Raw genomic sequence first — 16,911 nt, forward strand, 5'->3', positions numbered from 1 at the left:
TAACATGTTTGACAAAGTTTTTGACACAAAAGAATAGCATGCTGCAAATTTCTTTAAGCTGGACTTGGCTACATAATGACATGTTTGTCCAAAATTGACATGTAGCTACATAAAGCTGGACTTGGCTAGTGGCTACATAATGAGATTAATAATAACAAACACTAACTAATTGACATGTAGCTAGATAAAGCTGGACTTGGCTACATAATGAGATAAATAGATGACGATGTTCCAAATTTTGCTATATCATTTGATTTTATAAATTTTTTTAGTGTGTATTAGGGTTTGGGAGAAGGGGACAAAGAGGATTTGGAGTTGTGGAGATGAAATGGTGAAACGGCTGATGAACTTAGGTTTAGGACTTTAGGTTTATGATTTTTGTGTTTCAACTTTTCTTTTGGGCTTTTTAGTTTTTATATTTGGGCTACATGTTAATTAGTTAGTGTTTGTTATTATTAATATTTTTTTTTTATAAAGTGGTATTATTAAAGGTAAAAAATATAAAATGTAAAATATTTTTTTTAGCGGGTCTAGCGGGCCGGCCCATGGGCTTTTTCGTTAGTCCATACCCGCCCATTAAATATAGCGGGCCTATTTTTTTGTTGTCAATTCTACCCGTTTTAAAACCTAAGGTTTTATATGCCACTGCTCGCTTAAATAGCGGGACCCATGGCCGCACATGCTCAGCTCTAATACGAAGCCTTTCCATTTATCAAAAACATTGTCGAAATGCACTCCCAAATAAATATTGTGCGATCCACTAGTGAAAATTAAAACCAGTAGTAGATAAGGGTGTCCTCAGTCCTCCCACTCTGTTGGCTTCCCACCCATTCACCTACTACCATCCATACCAACCTCATCCATCAGCCTTCTCCATTCCCTCTCTACCTCAATGGTACCACTCCACTCCCTCACCATTTCCCCTCCATCCACCCTCTCCTTCTCACCCCCACACCTTCCCATCCTCCCTTTCCCTCACCTTCACCCTCAATTCCACAAACCGTCACCCCGTCGTTTCACCCCCACCTCCCTCCAAAACGACGCGTTCGACTCCACCACCTCACAACCCCCCAGAACCCTGTTCCCAGGAGGTTACAAGCGCCCGGAGATCAGAGTCCCCAATATTGTACTACAACTCACCCCTGACGATGTCCTCCTCAATTCTGGCCCAGCCTTGGACTTTATCGACGCTGCCCTCGTCAAGTCGGTTGGAATTGTCGTCATTGGCGACGGCGGCGGGGGTGCCAAATTGTATGAGGCTGCTTGTTTGCTCAAGTCTCTAATTCGAGACCGGGCTTACTTGCTTGTTCTTGACCGTGTTGATATTGCTGCTGCTGTTAATGCTACTGGTGTCCTTTTATCTGATCAAGGTATTTCTTTCTTTCTCAATTGCGTATCATCAACTATGTTACTCCGTATTCCGTAACATTTGTTTATCATCACCTCCTTAATATTTCTGCCGCCAGTGAATCGACTAGAGGTACTGGTTTAGGTGACTACTACAGTACTAGTGCCTGCCAAGTGTACATGAGTTAATAGTTATGCTTCTTCAATTGTGAATTGTGATGTACCGATGCCAAACTCAACATTGTTGCTTTCATTACGAGAGCCAGAGAGGTTTGGTTTGTAACTACTATTAATTAATTGGACTCAGCTTAGCTGTGTTAGTCAGCCTGATATGAGATTAGTTGGGGCATACTCTAGGATGTGACAAGCGTGCTTTAACAAGCATCATGGGTGTGTGCATGATGATTGTTATTAACTCTCTCAGGCAGACCGTGTTGATATTACTGGAAGTTTCTACTGAGAGCAGCTTGTATGACTATCCTTTGCATAATGTGTTGAATAATTCCGGTAAAGAGTTTTTGTTGTATTGTCACTGCTCCCTACTTGGACGAAATTCAACATCAGCGCACATTCTAGTAATAAGGCAAAACACCTGAGCCTTCTCACCAAATGAAAATATTCGTTGTTTATGAAGTGAAAATTTCGGAGTATTATGCGGTGTGTTTGGATGGAGGGATTTGGAGGGAAAGGAAAGGGAGGGTATTTGGATAGCAAATAAGGGTGCAGGGAAATGGAGGGGGAGGGATTGGGAGGGATCCATTTTCCCTCCTTCAAGGCAAATTAAAATCTCTCCGCAATTGGAAAAATTTGGAGGGAAATTGTATCCAAATGTCCACTCCCCATTTCCCCTCCCTTTCCCTTCCCTCCTTCCCCCTCCCCTCCGTTTCCCTCCTATTTTGGTATCCAAACACACCCTTGTAGTTTTATTATCTTATGCAATATGTGGAAGTTCAAGTACTCTTTGCCAACTGTAGAATTTATCCTGCCATTGGAGACAACCAAAAAGTAATCTGCCTTTGCATGATTAATACGCTTTATCTAACATTTGTATTTCACCTTTTTATTTTCCACTATAAGGCTGATACTGCTTCTATACATATAGGTCTTCCTCCAATTGTGGCAAGGAATACCTTGATGGGTTCAAAATCTGAGTCAGTATACCTTCCCGTGATAGGGAAAATGGTGCAAACAGTTAATGCCGCAATCTTTGCTTGTGATTCTGAAGGTGCTGATTTCCTTATTTTTAGTTCTCCTGTGGAAGAACATACTGATATCTTGAGGGAGTCTATCAATCAAAAGATTGAGATCCCAGTCTTTTATCAAAGCTCATTTATTAAGAATGACGGATTCTTCAATGAAGTTCCGATGAAAATTATGCCTGGTGCAAGTGGTGTTGTCACTACATTGGAGGAACTTATGTCTAATGGTGATCTTCTTGGTAAGTTGGTATACAATATACCAGCAGTTAACAACAGAAGCCCCAAAGAAATCACAAACTTCAGTAAGATGAACCTGTTGAATACCACAAATGGTTTAGGTGGCAATTTAGGATTTGACAGTTCTGTCAAATTAGAGGATAGTGAAGCCCAATTCATAAAGAAGGAGAGACGTGTGTTAGTTGCAGCAGCTAATATTATAGAGAAGGCGGCACCACTGGTGATCATTTCTTGCTAACATTGTTTAAGTTGACTTAATACTTGCTCGAATTGCTTTTAGCTTTGGCCGCTACACCTGACCAATGACCATTTTTGATGTAGATGGAGGAAATTTCACTTCTCAATGATGCTATTTCTCAACTCGATGAGCCATTTCTGCTGGTCATAGTGGTAATTGTGTGCTGAACTTCAACAAAATTCTGATTCCAACGATAAGATTGGTATTAGCTCTGATTTTCAATGAAATTTTTTACTACCTGTTGGCACATTAATAAGATGATGTAGTTTTGGCACCTCTCCTCTCAATCAAATGTAGCCATAATGCACCTAGATATGTGGTGTTAAACTTTGGAATCTCAGGGTTTTCGGTTGAACATGTTTAATAAAACTGAGTATCTGGATTCTGGATTGTTATATAAACATTGCAGCAGTAGATGCGTCAAGCTAGATGTTCTATCTTGCTCACTTAGAATGGTAAAGCTATACCCATTTACGCTGGACAGAGACATGGGTATTCTAATATGCTCATCTTAGATGGCAAAGTTGGATAAAGATAGACTCATACGATCAATCAAGGGGTTTGAACTGAAAAATTGGAGGAGGATTTTTTGATGCTATTTCGTATTTTGCTATTTGTGTGTAACATTGGTAGATGGAGAACTCATCGCCATAAACTGAACCTGGAGAATATTCATGTGCTACTTTGCATGTTGGGCCTCTTGGAATATAAACCCACTTGTGAGTGTCCCACATTGTTGGAGAAAGAGAGATTCTACTACTTTATAACCAAGGGTCTACTCCTCCTATAGCCAATTGGTTTTAGGATGGAGATGGAACCTCCCTTGTGTTTGACATGTGGTCCGTCCCTCCTCCGTTTGGGTGGCCCGACCCGTTTGCATGTTCTAACAGGCCCTACGGAAGGATTGATTTAAGAACGAGATAATTAAGTAAAAGGTAGTAATTGATCCTATTGAAAGATAGTAGACAACTTGCCAGATAAGGCGTGTGTGATAGACATTGAGTGAAAGACATGTTATAAGGAGCCTTAAAAGAGTGGTAAGATGAAGGGAGGAGGGCACAGAATGGCCCAAGTAGATGTGGGTAAATTGTGATTCAAACCGGATGTGTGTGGCCTTACCTATGTAATGTCATCGCAGAGGGGTTTGTGATGAATAACATGATGAATATGAAACTTGCTAAAATATGGAGCAATAATGTTGATATGACATTTTAACAAGTGAACTAGATTTGCTGTCTCTTTGGCTTTGAAAGTTGAATCAGGCCTGTACTGATTTTTTTTAAATTGGGAAACTGGTCAGTTGCCTCAAAATTTTCTGTCTAACCACAACGGCTTCCTATAATTGAAATGATTAAGCCACATGCATTAGCGCAACATGCAAGGGTTTGTTTTCTTAAGTTTGTTGCATTGTTTACCATTTAGCCATCATGCTCTCGGCTTCCTAAGACATAGCTAGGATTGTAGATATCGATGTAGCTGAGATGAAGCAATTCATATTTCCGTTGTGCAGTAAAGTGCCAGTGTTTCAACTGGAGCTATTGAGTTGCTTTTGTGGATTAGCTAGTGCCACTTTATGGCAGGCTTACATGCAATGAACATAGTAATTGACTGACATAAGGGCTGGTCTTAATTGTAAGGTGAAGTTGGCCAGCTGGGTTGGGTACTTGGGTCGAAGACCACTAAATGAGAGAGAGAGAGAGAGTACTACTCCGTATAAAACTGAGTTTCTGGCAATAGTAGGAATTGATTGTAATAGGTTACCTGACTTACCTCTAAATATTTCACTTTTTCAGGAAAATACCATTGAAACTATCATAATAACCGATGACAGTATGACACCAATTTCTTAAATATGTTTTAGTACCTGATTTATACCCCTACATTCATCTTTCAAAAAAAGTCTCAGTAGAGGAATATATATCTGTGTTTTACTTTCTAACCTCCTCTGTTTATCTTCATTCAATTATTACCTCTGTTGGAAGAGTTCAATAGGATTGTACGTTGATGTTGATGAAGATAGTTTAATTAATGAGACTTGTCTAATGAATGTGCCTCGTAGCATACACCAGAATTTGAATTTGTTGGCCAGCTACTCAATTTCATGTATTTATGTTATTTTCAGGGTGAATTTAACTCGGGAAAATCAACATTCATTAACGCACTTCTCGGTGGAAAATTCCTTAAAGATGGTGTGGTCCCCACTACCAATGAGATTACATTCTTGAGGTATACCGAAGTTGGTACTCAGCAGCAGCAATCTTTTGAACGGGATCCTGACGGTCGATATATTTGCTATCTACCTTCCAAAATTCTGAAGAAGGTAAGTCTACTCGTTATATTGGTGATAGCCATGTACATAAATAATTGCATTAGTGTTTATTTTGTTAGGGTGATTATCATGAAATTAACTGAATACTATTTTTAGTAGGATAATAGGATTGGGAAGTGTATATTTGGTAAGATGGCCTTTAGGTAGGATAGGGTGAGTGTTAATTCTCTGGGGTTGAGTTTTCAAGTTGGAATCTCAAACTCTGCGCATAACCTTAAACTCTCAGTCTCTCACAAAAGAATCTTAAATCCATGCACGGTCCTATTATAGGTCCATCTGAACTCATCTCCAATGTTGTTCCAAGATTAAGCTAATTTGTTTCTTCAAAGGGAGAGTAACTTGAGTTGTCATTTAGTGAGTTTTCTAGGTCTGTAGCAGAAATATATGGTCAGTATGAATCCATTCTTGTGTATCCGTCACGGGGGGGGGGGGGGGGGGTGTGACTATATTTGGGACTATCTTTCTTCAAGGTGAGTGTGTGACTATATTTGGGATTATGAAGAAACCTCAAACTTAGGTCTAGCACTCTGGCTTGGTGAGTGTGTGACTATCTTTCTTCAAGGTTGCGAAGAGATAAAGAAGGATTTATCTTGCCTTAGAATAGTACTCCACATTTTTTTACCGACAAAGGGTGTGTGTGATGTAAAACTACTCGGTTTTAAGGAATAATATACGCAGCGGAATTAAAGTGTTTATTTTTGGTTTTTGTATGACATTTGAACGAAAATTCAAAGGATATGACGTGAATAAACTCTCCTCCCTCGCAAGGAACTCGGACTCAAACACGACTGGGTTGTATGACTCTCACCTCGCAAGGATTGACTCACACTCAAATCTCTCCCTCGCAAGAAAGAAATAAGAAACTTATAACTCGCAAGCAATAAGCACACAACAAGAAACTCTTGTATTAAATCTGAAACTTGGATGCCTAAAACTGATTACAATGACCTCTATTTATACTAAATAGACCGACACATAACTCCTTAAACTTCCCTAAACAACACGCCTAAACCGACTAGGAAATTCGACCTTTATGATGGCAAAATTGCCTTATTACAACCTTGATAAGATTAGGAAAGAAACAATAAGGAAATAACAACACTACCTTAAATTTATTAACTAGAATAAGGAAAACAGAAATTAGGAAACCGACCGACCTTGACAGCCCTCGGTTTGCGTGTTGGATAAACCGACTCCAACCCGTCTCCATTGCTTCTCCATATTATCATATTCACGACACTTGAGCCCATTTTGAAACCTTCATAAATGTGAGTTACATTTCGACTAATCAAGACTTCATTTTCATTTTCTTCAAGTGCTCCCGCATCAGTGTGAGTGTGTGACTATCTTTCTTCAAGGTGTGTGTGTGTGTGTGTGTGTGTGTGTGTGACTATTTGGGATTATGAAGAAACCTCAAACTTAGGTCTGGCTCTGTGAGTGTGTGAATATCTTTCTTCAAAGTTGCGAAGAGATAAAGAAGGATTTATCTTGCCTTAGAATAGTACCCCACATTTTTTTTAACAAGAGGAATTTCGATTTTCGAACAAATGTAAAGAACTAGTGAGCGTAGTCACTATAGTCTTCCCTGTCCCTATAGGTGATGTACCATTCCTGTCTTTTCCAAGTTCTTTGTGAATGTAAAAGGCTTGTCGTGCTTCTCGTTATGTATACAAATACTTTTGTCCTTGGTGACAAATACAAAAAGTTCAATCTACCTCTGGAAGCTTACCAAGCAATAGAATATTTGTGATTATTTAGTTTAGAAAAGGATTTGGAGAATTGGAGATTGATGTTTTACGCTGGTATCGATGCTACAACTAAGTTATATTCAAGTTTGATTCAAGCAACTATGTTTGATAGGTTTGTACCTTTGAGAAATCCTTGTTCCACATTGTAACTTTAGCGGCTTCTCTTTCCCGGATTGTAAATCTTGCTATTGTTGTCCCAAAACTTGAGAGTGTGTCGATGACAAAAGATTGACTAAGTTCATCATTACATTCATCTCATATTTTGTGGTCTCAATGGGTGTTACAACTGAGTTTCCAGTCTCGCGTAAAGCTACCTTGTAATTAATCTTTAGTTTGCGTGGTGAACTTTGGTTGTGCCTTGTATCCATGGTTTAAAATCTCGGCCGAGAAGTATCGTATCGCTCGAGATGTATCGGTATCAGAGACAGCTGATACAAGATATCTCGAGATGTATCGGGTAAATTAAAAATAGGAAAATATCGGCCGAGACGACCGATTTATGACGTGTATCGGCCAACTCGGCTTGATACGGTGCGGGATGAACCCGAGATGAACGAGTTATAACTTGTACCGATCAAATTTCGTAATGAAAAGCCTTAAAACTTGTATATCATTGCTCAAATTTATTATTCTAAATAAAATTACTCTTAATATTACACAAGACAGCCAATAGATGATATTATATCTACAAAAGCTTCTAAAATAAATATCGCCGCAATAATCGCGACTCGGAGTGCGACGACCGAGTCGAGGACGATTCCGCGACACTGTTTCCGCCACCGGGATTGCGATGGATACCGCGATTTAAAACCATGCTTGTCACGCGTTGTTAGTGTTAGAATGATCTGTTGGATGGTTTGAGCTCCATAAGAAACAGCTCAAGCAGGGGTGTTTAAGGGTTAGTCACAGAATAAAGTAAACTTATTTCTTCTTTGCCTTTCACGAGTCTTTATTTTGGCCCAGCAGTCCGGGTCTATAGTAAATGTACAATACCAAGTTGTTAAGAATGTACGAGAAAACCTAATGTGATGTGAATTATATCTTGTTATACCCAGGAGACCTCCCATTTTCACATGTTTTTCATATTTTTTACTTTGTTCATTATCCTGATCCTCTAAATTTATACATTCACCTTTTTTGTGAGTTGATTATGTTATTAGGCTAGCCTTACCATTATTAAGACCCTCTCTGTTTTCCAGTATCTCCACTTTTTATTCGTTTCTTCAGTTAGCTTATGAAATTAGTCCAACCTTGTACTCTATTGACCTTTTTCATGTTCGGGTATTTCTTAAAAGAAGCTTAGTTTTCTATGGCATTTACCCTTACATTAGGCATGCGCTATTTGTTGTTCAAATTCAAATTCATGTTAGATTTCTTGTAGAAAACTGGATTCAATATGATAAAAATGTCCATAAAGATGACAAACCTTTCTTCTCCCAAAGACTGAACCTGAGCTTCTTCTGTGGTCTTTTATTAGGTCTACGAGCTTTGATTGTGCTCAAGTGATATGTGATGTCAATGCATTTTTTCAATGCTAACGCTAGTTAAAAATCTTCACGTGAGCTTACTCTTAACTATATTTTTTTTCAATTGTTTGACATTGTCAAACAGATGATTGTTGTTGATACTCCTGGAACTAATGTCATTTTGCAAAGGCAACAGCGTCTCACGGAGGAATTTGTACCTCGAGCAGATTTGCTTCTTTTTGTCCTTTCTGCTGATCGCCCCTTAACTGAGAGTGAGGTGTGGCTTGATTCTTATCCTACTTGCTCACTATCTTATTGTTCTCTCATGACATGGGCTATTTTGAAGCTGAGTCTTTCATTCAGCAATGTTCGAACATTTGGTTTGAGCTTAATACATCTTTTGTTTGAAAAGGCTATTTATAGCTTTGAAAGTGCAATGTTGATATATATGTTCCCCATTTTTCCCCTGATCTCCTTTAATGTGAAATTGTGAATGCATGCTTTGCTAGTCTACTACACAAATATTCATTTCATAAAACCCCGATTAATGTTTCACCTAGGAGCATGCTCGATAGGTGTGACAAGAACACGGTGAATGACAAAAGTACTAGTTTTCACACTTGGTTGGCACACCAACAAATTTGAAAATTGAAATAACCGAAGATGTTTCACAAAGATTTGGATGTCTGTCTAAATCCGAGCCATGTTATGGACAAATTTTCAAATTATGAAAGGGGTGGATGCTAATGTTACTATTGTTTCTTCTAAGGTAAAGGTTACACATGAACCCGCTAAAGTGGATGGGATACTGTCTATTGTGAACTCTTAGTGTCAAAGGAGCAAAATGAGTAGGTGATCTAACAGGGAAGGTATTTAGACTGGCTGCTACACAGACTTACTCCTGGTACAAAAAATAGGACTAGGGAATTACATAATTCGAAATTGGGGATTAGCTATGATGAAGGGGTTTTAAAGTAAGGTTAAATATGTGTATTAGTGGTCCTGTAATGTGTAACCCCTTCTGCGTTGAGGATATCTTGTCCTTCTTTCTGTCCTCATCTTTCTCTCGCTTTCTTGATATAATTTTTTACTTAAATCGACAAAAATTTACTGATTCCTATTTTTTAAGCTTTCTTATAACTAATCCTATGCATAACTAGCATATGTCTGACACCATGGATTTCATATTATACAATCTATCAGAAAGACTTGGCTTGTGTTGTATTTGATGACTTAAGGGTGGTGATAAGGGAGGCAAAGGTACAGGTGGTTACCCACATGAAAACAGAAAAATGTTACCTTAATGCCACACAGTGGTGGAGCTAGGGGGGCTAGCAGGGGCGCTCGCCCTCGCCCTCGCCGGCAGATGAAAATTTCAAAGTTTTTAGTTAAAAATTTTCAATTTTTTTCGAGTTTCCCTCAAACCGTTACCCGTTCCCCCCCGCTGAGATTTTTCACCTCCTTGGGTTCAATTCCCACTGATGCCACAAGATCCGTTTGAAATAAAAAGATGGTTCCAAACTTCCAATTCATTCTTATGATGTGCATTTTGAAAATTTGGGAAGCTGTTAGAGTAAGGCATTGGATGGAGCAGTGGGGTTATCAATGTTGGGTTTTTCTGGTTTCTCTTTCTATTTTATGACTAGTAAACAGATCTGGCTATTTTGTTATATGGTGAATGAAATTTGATGCATATGATTTCAGCAATAAACATCTACATTATAAATATAATGGGGGATGTAGTAGACAGATAAAATTTCTGTGTCGTACACACCTGGGAAACTTTAAAGAAACACAGAATTGAGTTTGGTCATAGTTAAAACTTTACATAACCTCTGGCCATCAGCTAACGAGTTTCTCTTTTAGAATAGTCAACATTCAATAGACATCAAAATATCACGGGTGTGTACGACGGTAGTAGATATGTGCTGCTTCATTCATGATTTAGTCGATGTTTGTTACGTTTCCGGTTATGGGTCAATTATGAACAGCCTCTTTGTTATTGGAAATGATTGCATATTTTTGACGCCCCTTACCCTCTTTGAGCAGGGGCCTCTGTTTGGGCTCTATATTTATAATGATGATGAATGATAATGACATTGGTAGTATTTGATATGTGCTGCTGGTTTAGTTAGGTAATATCCAACGCTGCCAATGGGTTCTCTACTTCTCTCTACTATAGTCGCTTTTCTAATGATCTAGTGCTGTCAAGAATTATTTGAAGCTAGCCTTATTCAGTCTAATAAATGTATTTCAGGTTGCATTTCTTCGTTACACGCAACAATGGAAGAAAAAAGTCGTGTTCTTGTTGAACAAGGCTGACATGTACAGGAACTCCAGTGAGGTACAGTTTCAACTTTTATATTCTATGTTTTTTCAAACCTTAAAGCTATAGCCACTGAGAAATTATATTAGAGGAGAATCGGAGATGACACTATACTAGGAGCAACTTGATGACCTGCCTGCAGTTAATGATCCCTGAAAAGGAACAACAAACATAGTTAGAAAATGCCAAGTTGGGATCTCCAAGTCTCTGGCATATCAAATTTACACTTTCTCTGTTTTAAATGTTCTACCCATTCACTTTAAGTGGTGTCTATAAGATGACACTTTGACAATATAGTTTTGGGATTGTGAAAGGTTTTTTGATGACAAATGTTATATTGTTAATATTTAATACGTAGGATTATATTTTTTAGTTCAGGACTCCCATTCACACTCGGCTGCTGCATTGAACACTCTTGCTCTTGCTTTCTCATATTTCTTTTCAGTGTTATCATATCCCTAATTGGTGGTTGATGCAGCTCGATGAAGCCATTACCTTTGTCAGAGAAAATGTACAGAAGTTGCTCAATGTGGAAGATGTAAAACTTTTCCCCATCTCTGCACGGTCTGCTCTTGATGCAAAACTTGCGGCAACTGTTGCTGGTACAGATTACCGGGATTTGTTGGTGTCCCAAGCTTATTCAACCACTCAGGGTTTTATTGAATTTGAGAATTTCTTAAATGGGTTCTTAGATCGTTCAACAACTGCTGGCCTGGAAAGAATGAAAATCAAGCTAGAAACACCAATAGGAATTGCAGAGCGTTTACTTTTCTCCTGCCAAACACTAGTGACTCAGGATTGTCGGTATGCGAAGAAGGATCTGATGTCTGTGAAGGAGTTAATGGGCACCGTTCAGGATTATGCACTTAGGATGGATAGTGAGTGCTTCTCTTGGAAGCGACAAATTTCCTCACTGGTACGAGTTCCTGAAAGACTTCTGTTACACACTATGATTAACGTTTTTAGATTAATTTCCAACGAAGCCAAAGATTCAATATGCGTTGGTTCTAGATTATGATGGAATCAAGGCAAATGGCTGCACTTCTTTTTTTATTGTGAAATAGTAACTGGCAGCATTTCAAGTAGTTCTCTAATGCAGTTTTTATTGATCATCTGGAAACACCTGCTCTTGTGCAGTGGAATTCATTCTGTGACAGCTATTTAGAGTTTTTCTTAACAGTGAGTTCATAGCTTTACTGGATCGAACTAATGGGGTAATTCATGCTAATGCATACTGCTCATAGTATTAAATCTCGGGTTTGGTCGCGATATAGGTTAACGCGGCCTAATCTCGGTAAATGCGGTCAATGTCACCTCAAAACGTGGTTAAATGTGGTCGCAACAAACTCCAAAACCTTGATAACTTGGTCGGGTTTTGGTGTCCCGTCAGATATTTAAGACTATGATACTTCTAACCAGGTCAGTTCATATATCCTCCATAATTCTATTGGGTGTTTATATCTTTTTGTGACTGCAGGTTGAGAATACAAAACTGCGTGTCGTCAAGCTTGTGGAGTCTACTCTACAACTTTCCAATCTGGATCTTGCCTTTTCATTGATTTCTAAAGGAGATAAATCTGCTCTTGTTCCTGCCACCCAGAGTGTTCATGATGACATAGTTAGTCCCGCTTTGTCTGATGCTCATGTAAGAAGATTCTTATTTACTGATATGCATTACATTATATTAATTTTGGCTATGAAAAATCTACTGTTTTGAATTTTTTTGCCCAGCTGTGCCATGTCTTTGACGTCATTGGCTTGTGCCATATTTACTGTCTTTATATTTGTAGAGTTTGTCCTTTTATTCGTTCTCTACTGTTGCCAGCCTTGCATCATTTCTTATTATTTCAATACTAAGTCTTGGATATTCTTGTTGAATCTGATTTCGTTAACAGAGGCTCCTTGTGGATTATACTGCCTGGTTAAAAGAGAAATATTCTGAGGAAGTTGCACGTTACAAGGAAACACTTGAGAGAAGATGGCCTTCGGTTGTTGACTCACTGAAGCAGACGGAGTATACCATCAAGTATCCACTCAAAGAAGATGATTGGCAGAGCATAAAGTCAATAGAGAAGTTTAGTGGAACTACTGCCTCGAGATTGTTTGACCAAGAAATTCGTCAAGTGGTGAGTTTACTGTCTTCGTGTCTTGTGTTATTATCCACTAGCTTTTCTATGTGGGATTAGACCTGCTTTCTCCATACTATGTGAATCTCCCTTATCACAACAACCCGCACCACTTTCTCCTAATGCCTGTAAAGTTTCTGCTTATGGCTGAGTACGATGGGGGTTTGGGTCGGGTGGGGGGTGTTGGGGCATTTGATGAATGTTATTGACTGACTTGTATGCTGCAATTTGAGTTGAGTGGATACATTAGTGAGCCACTTTGCTTCATTTCGAATCAAAATAAGAAGTTTATTCTGTGTTACTCTGGATCTATTTGATATTTTTATTTCTGCAGTTTCTTGGAGCTTTTGGAGGTCTAGGGGCTGCTGGATTATCTGCATCACTTCTCACATCAGTACTACCCAGTACATTAGAAGACCTTCTTGCACTTGGGCTTTGTTCTGCTGGAGGGTGATACATCTTTTCAGACTTTTTTTTTTGCTTTGTACAAATTGTTTATTTATTTATTTTCTTGTGTTTTAAAAGTAGGGCAGAAACAACAAAACAATGAGCAAAACATAAGAACCAGTCTAAAAAACCATTCAAGTCTCCGAGGTCATCTTTCAGCCTGAGAGCAAGGGAGGAGTGGTGGTGGATGGTTGTGGTTTAAATGGTCATTTGTACATATAGCCATGTTTGCTAGCTGATTATATTCGTATGGTGATGAAATTAGGTTTTCTCTGTACATGTGTTTGAAATATTTGATGGAAAGCCACAAACCAACTCTAGTTGGAGTTCAAGAATCAAGCCGGCTTGTCCCAGCTATCCATGTGCATGCTGTCAGCTGCGACCACACTTCATAGTAATAGCATAGTCTATCCACCCAGCACATTTGTCTAACACAATTCCTTTTGAAATTTCTTTGGTGTTTACTGTTGAGCATCGAGATTTTTAATACCAGTTTTTTTGTATTTTTCTTTTGATTTGTTGTGGCAGTACCTGTCTTCTATATAAGCCAATTGTGCTATTGCCTATTTGCCTATTTAAAGCTGCAATGCAATCAGTACTGATTTATGTTTGAGTTAAAACAGGACCTGTTTTCAGTTCCATAAAGATAAGTGCTAAATAGTTAACCAACTTTATGAAGAAAGCATTAATATGACTCCTTGTGTCAGGAATCATTTGTTTACCTCCGATTAAAATATCCCTCACAAAGAATAAAAAAGATAAAACAAATGATTTGGACCAAGGGACTATATTTCCAACTGTCTGGAGATTATGGATGTATTTGGTGACTGGCGGCCCATTTTGAAGCACTATATTACCATCCTATTGTCTTTGAAGTTAGTGCCACTTATTGTGGTAAAGATGTTGGGCTTACTTTGTTTCCCCGAAAGCTTTTGTACGGTGGTTTTGCACTAAACTATTGTAAAACTGCTTGTTATTTACTGAACTATCCCTAAAAATAACCTTTTAAGACATCTACTTTCTATAGGGTGTTTCTAAAAATAACGTAAGAGGTCTTAACTTAATGGTTAAGACAGAGGTCCTGGATAATGGATCTCAGGTGTGAATCCCTGTCTTGTCCTGTATTGTACATTTGTACTTGCCTGGAGACTCGTTTGACAAACAAAGGTGTCTTAAGAAAGGAACTCTTGATTTTGCAATAAATTTTATGTAAACCATTCGACATTGGTGTTTGTGCTCTTCTAAAAGCTTGGAATATACCCCGCTCGTTTGTGCAGCTGTGACTAATCCTCCTCATTGTTCTGCAGTTTGTTGGCGATTTCAAGCTTCCCAGCTCGTAAACAAATGGTGGTTAACAAGGTAAAGAGCATTGCAAATGAGGCAGGACAAGAAATTGAAGAAGCTATGCAAAAGGATCTCCTCTCCACAATTAAGAGTTTAGAATACTCGGTTTCAGAGATTGGCAAACCCTTCGAGGAGGCGGCGCAACAAAGATTAGACCGGTTATTGGATACTCAAGAACAACTTACAGATATTGAGAAGAAACTGAAAACTTTACAGGTTGAACTTCAAAATTTGCATTTATCCTAAAACAGACGACTGTAGTTGAAACCTCAGTTTCTTGTAAGTGATTCGTGAACTCCAAACTCTTACGTTTTTTTTTTTCTTTTTTTGTGAATAATATAGTGAATGTCATATATTATCTCTGACACAATTATATGTCCTGATTGAAACGTAATAGTAGTAGGGCTGAGCCCTGTGATTTTCGAGCATACCAAAGTTATGTCCCGCTTTTCGGAATCTTTACTTCCACACGCATGTCATTTTTGAGTGCTTTGCACCAATGCATCAGAATCTTGTATGCAGTTTTTGATACTAAAAAATAGACTGGAATAATGGCAGTGAAGTTTATTTTATCTTTCTCAGATTCTTTGTTACGGTGTATCTTATACTTGTTGCTAATCGCTCTTATCTATCTATTAAACAAATTTGACTTGTTTGTGGTGATTGTTGTCAACACTATATGTGGTATCTCTGTAACACCTTTTTCCCTCTTTTAATAAATAGAGCAGGCGAAGGTGGTCTATCGGTTGCGTTTGGGTTGGATCTATTTTAGGTTAGTATAAATCATGTTACTTGTTTCACATGTCTGGGTCCAGGTCTAGCCAGTATTTTGCGTGTCTAAATCGTATATTATGTACTGTAGTCACTACACCTAGTTTGATTATGGCTGTTTCATTTTTGGGTGTAAAACCGTGTATGAGTTTTGGGGATTTTTGATTGGTTATAAATTCGCTTCTGTTTTGCCAGGTCTTCTAATAAATTGTCCGTATAATTAGAAAATTTCGGTTGATAAGAAGATAAGCTTAAAAGTGACGAGTGAGTATGCTCCGTAGTTGAGATTCGGCCACTATGTTGTGCTTAACTCAATGTGCACTCATGTACCTGTAGCCTGTAGGGTATGAAACCAAAATCCTTATAGGGCGGACGGAGTATATGTCTCGTCCTGGATTTGTATATATAACCAATCACCACTTTACTGACATCTCTCCTTGTATCTGTATGATGATTGTTGGCTTGCTCTCTGATATGTTTTGTTTAATGTTTTATGTGCAAACTATTAGTATCTTAAAAGATGAGTGCTCGAAAAGGCGTACTTTTGTGCGGTCAAAAGGCTAAAGAGGATGGAGGCAAAGAAGAAACACACCTACTTTTAAAATGGGTTTTGTAAGTCATGTATTTGATTCCCTTCTCTTTTTCCTTGTCCTTGTTCATCTAAAGGAAGCTATATGATATGATATCTCATATCTATATGCTTAGTGTTTTTGGATCGTAGAAGGGAAAGCCGATGTGACGAGACGAAAAATGGAAAGTTTAGATTTCTTATTTTACATGACACCTTTTTGATTGGTTAGATGTGGAAACAATTACGGAGTATTGGATTGAGAGATTTGGAGAGAAAAGAAAGGGAGGGAAAGTAGGGGATTTAAAATCCCTTGTTTGGATAACAAATAATGGTGGAGGGGGAGAGATTTGGGGGATCCATTTTCCCTCCTTCAAGCCTAATCAAAATCTCTCCACAATAGGCAAGATTTGGAGGGAAATTGTATCCAAACACCCACACTCTATTCCCCCTCCCCTTCCCTTCTCTCCCTTTCTCTTCCCTCTTTCACCCTCCCCTCCCTTTCCCTCCACATTTGCTATCCAAACACAAGGTAAAGTAAGGTAAAGAAGGGAAGGGGAGGAGGAATGGAGTGTGGTTGTTTGGATAACATTTCCCTCCAAATTTTGCCTATTGTGGAGAGATTTTGATTAGGCTAGGAGGAAGGAAATTGGATCCCTCCAAATCTCTCCCCGTCCATTTCCCTCCACCCCCATTTGCTCTCCAAACTAGGGATTTTAAATCCCCTACTCTCCCTCCCTTTCTTTTCCCTTCAAATCCCTCAAT

General features: G+C 38.6%; 1 protein-coding gene across 2 annotated transcripts; it reads left to right on the top strand.

Annotated features, from left to right (window-relative positions):
* The first annotated feature begins 720 nt into the window (after positions 1-720).
* On the top strand, positions 721-15,235 carry LOC141647738 (putative transmembrane GTPase FZO-like, chloroplastic). Of its 2 annotated transcripts, none has more exons than XM_074456047.1 (11): positions 721-1,370; positions 2,450-3,003; positions 3,105-3,173; positions 5,144-5,341; positions 8,710-8,841; positions 10,822-10,908; positions 11,369-11,806; positions 12,368-12,535; positions 12,786-13,016; positions 13,351-13,466; positions 14,771-15,235. In XM_074456047.1, exons 1-11 carry the CDS (start codon positions 893-895, stop codon positions 15,051-15,053), a joined length of 2,754 nt encoding a protein of 917 aa, XP_074312148.1. In that variant the 5' UTR covers positions 721-892; the 3' UTR covers positions 15,054-15,235. The 2 variants fall into 2 exon arrangements, with proteins under 2 accessions (XP_074312148.1, XP_074312147.1); XM_074456046.1 differs by having other exon boundaries at positions 724-1,370; positions 11,336-11,806.
* Positions 15,236-16,911: the final 1,676 nt, after the last annotated feature.

The sequence above is a fragment of the Silene latifolia genome, chromosome 3 (genome assembly GCF_048544455.1).
Source record: "Silene latifolia isolate original U9 population chromosome 3, ASM4854445v1, whole genome shotgun sequence".
In the NCBI taxonomy this organism is placed as follows: Eukaryota; Viridiplantae; Streptophyta; class Magnoliopsida; order Caryophyllales; family Caryophyllaceae; genus Silene; species Silene latifolia.

Coding starts and splice junctions, on each gene's coding strand:
- LOC141647738 (XM_074456046.1), top strand. CDS start 893: ATGGTACCACTCCACTCCCTCACCATTTCCCCTCCATCCACCCTCTCC. Junction 11,807..12,367: donor AGCGACAAATTTCCTCACTG/GTACGAGTTCCT, acceptor TTGTGACTGCAG/GTTGAGAATACAAAACTGCG. Junction 13,467..14,770: donor GGGCTTTGTTCTGCTGGAGG/GTGATACATCTT, acceptor ATTGTTCTGCAG/TTTGTTGGCGATTTCAAGCT.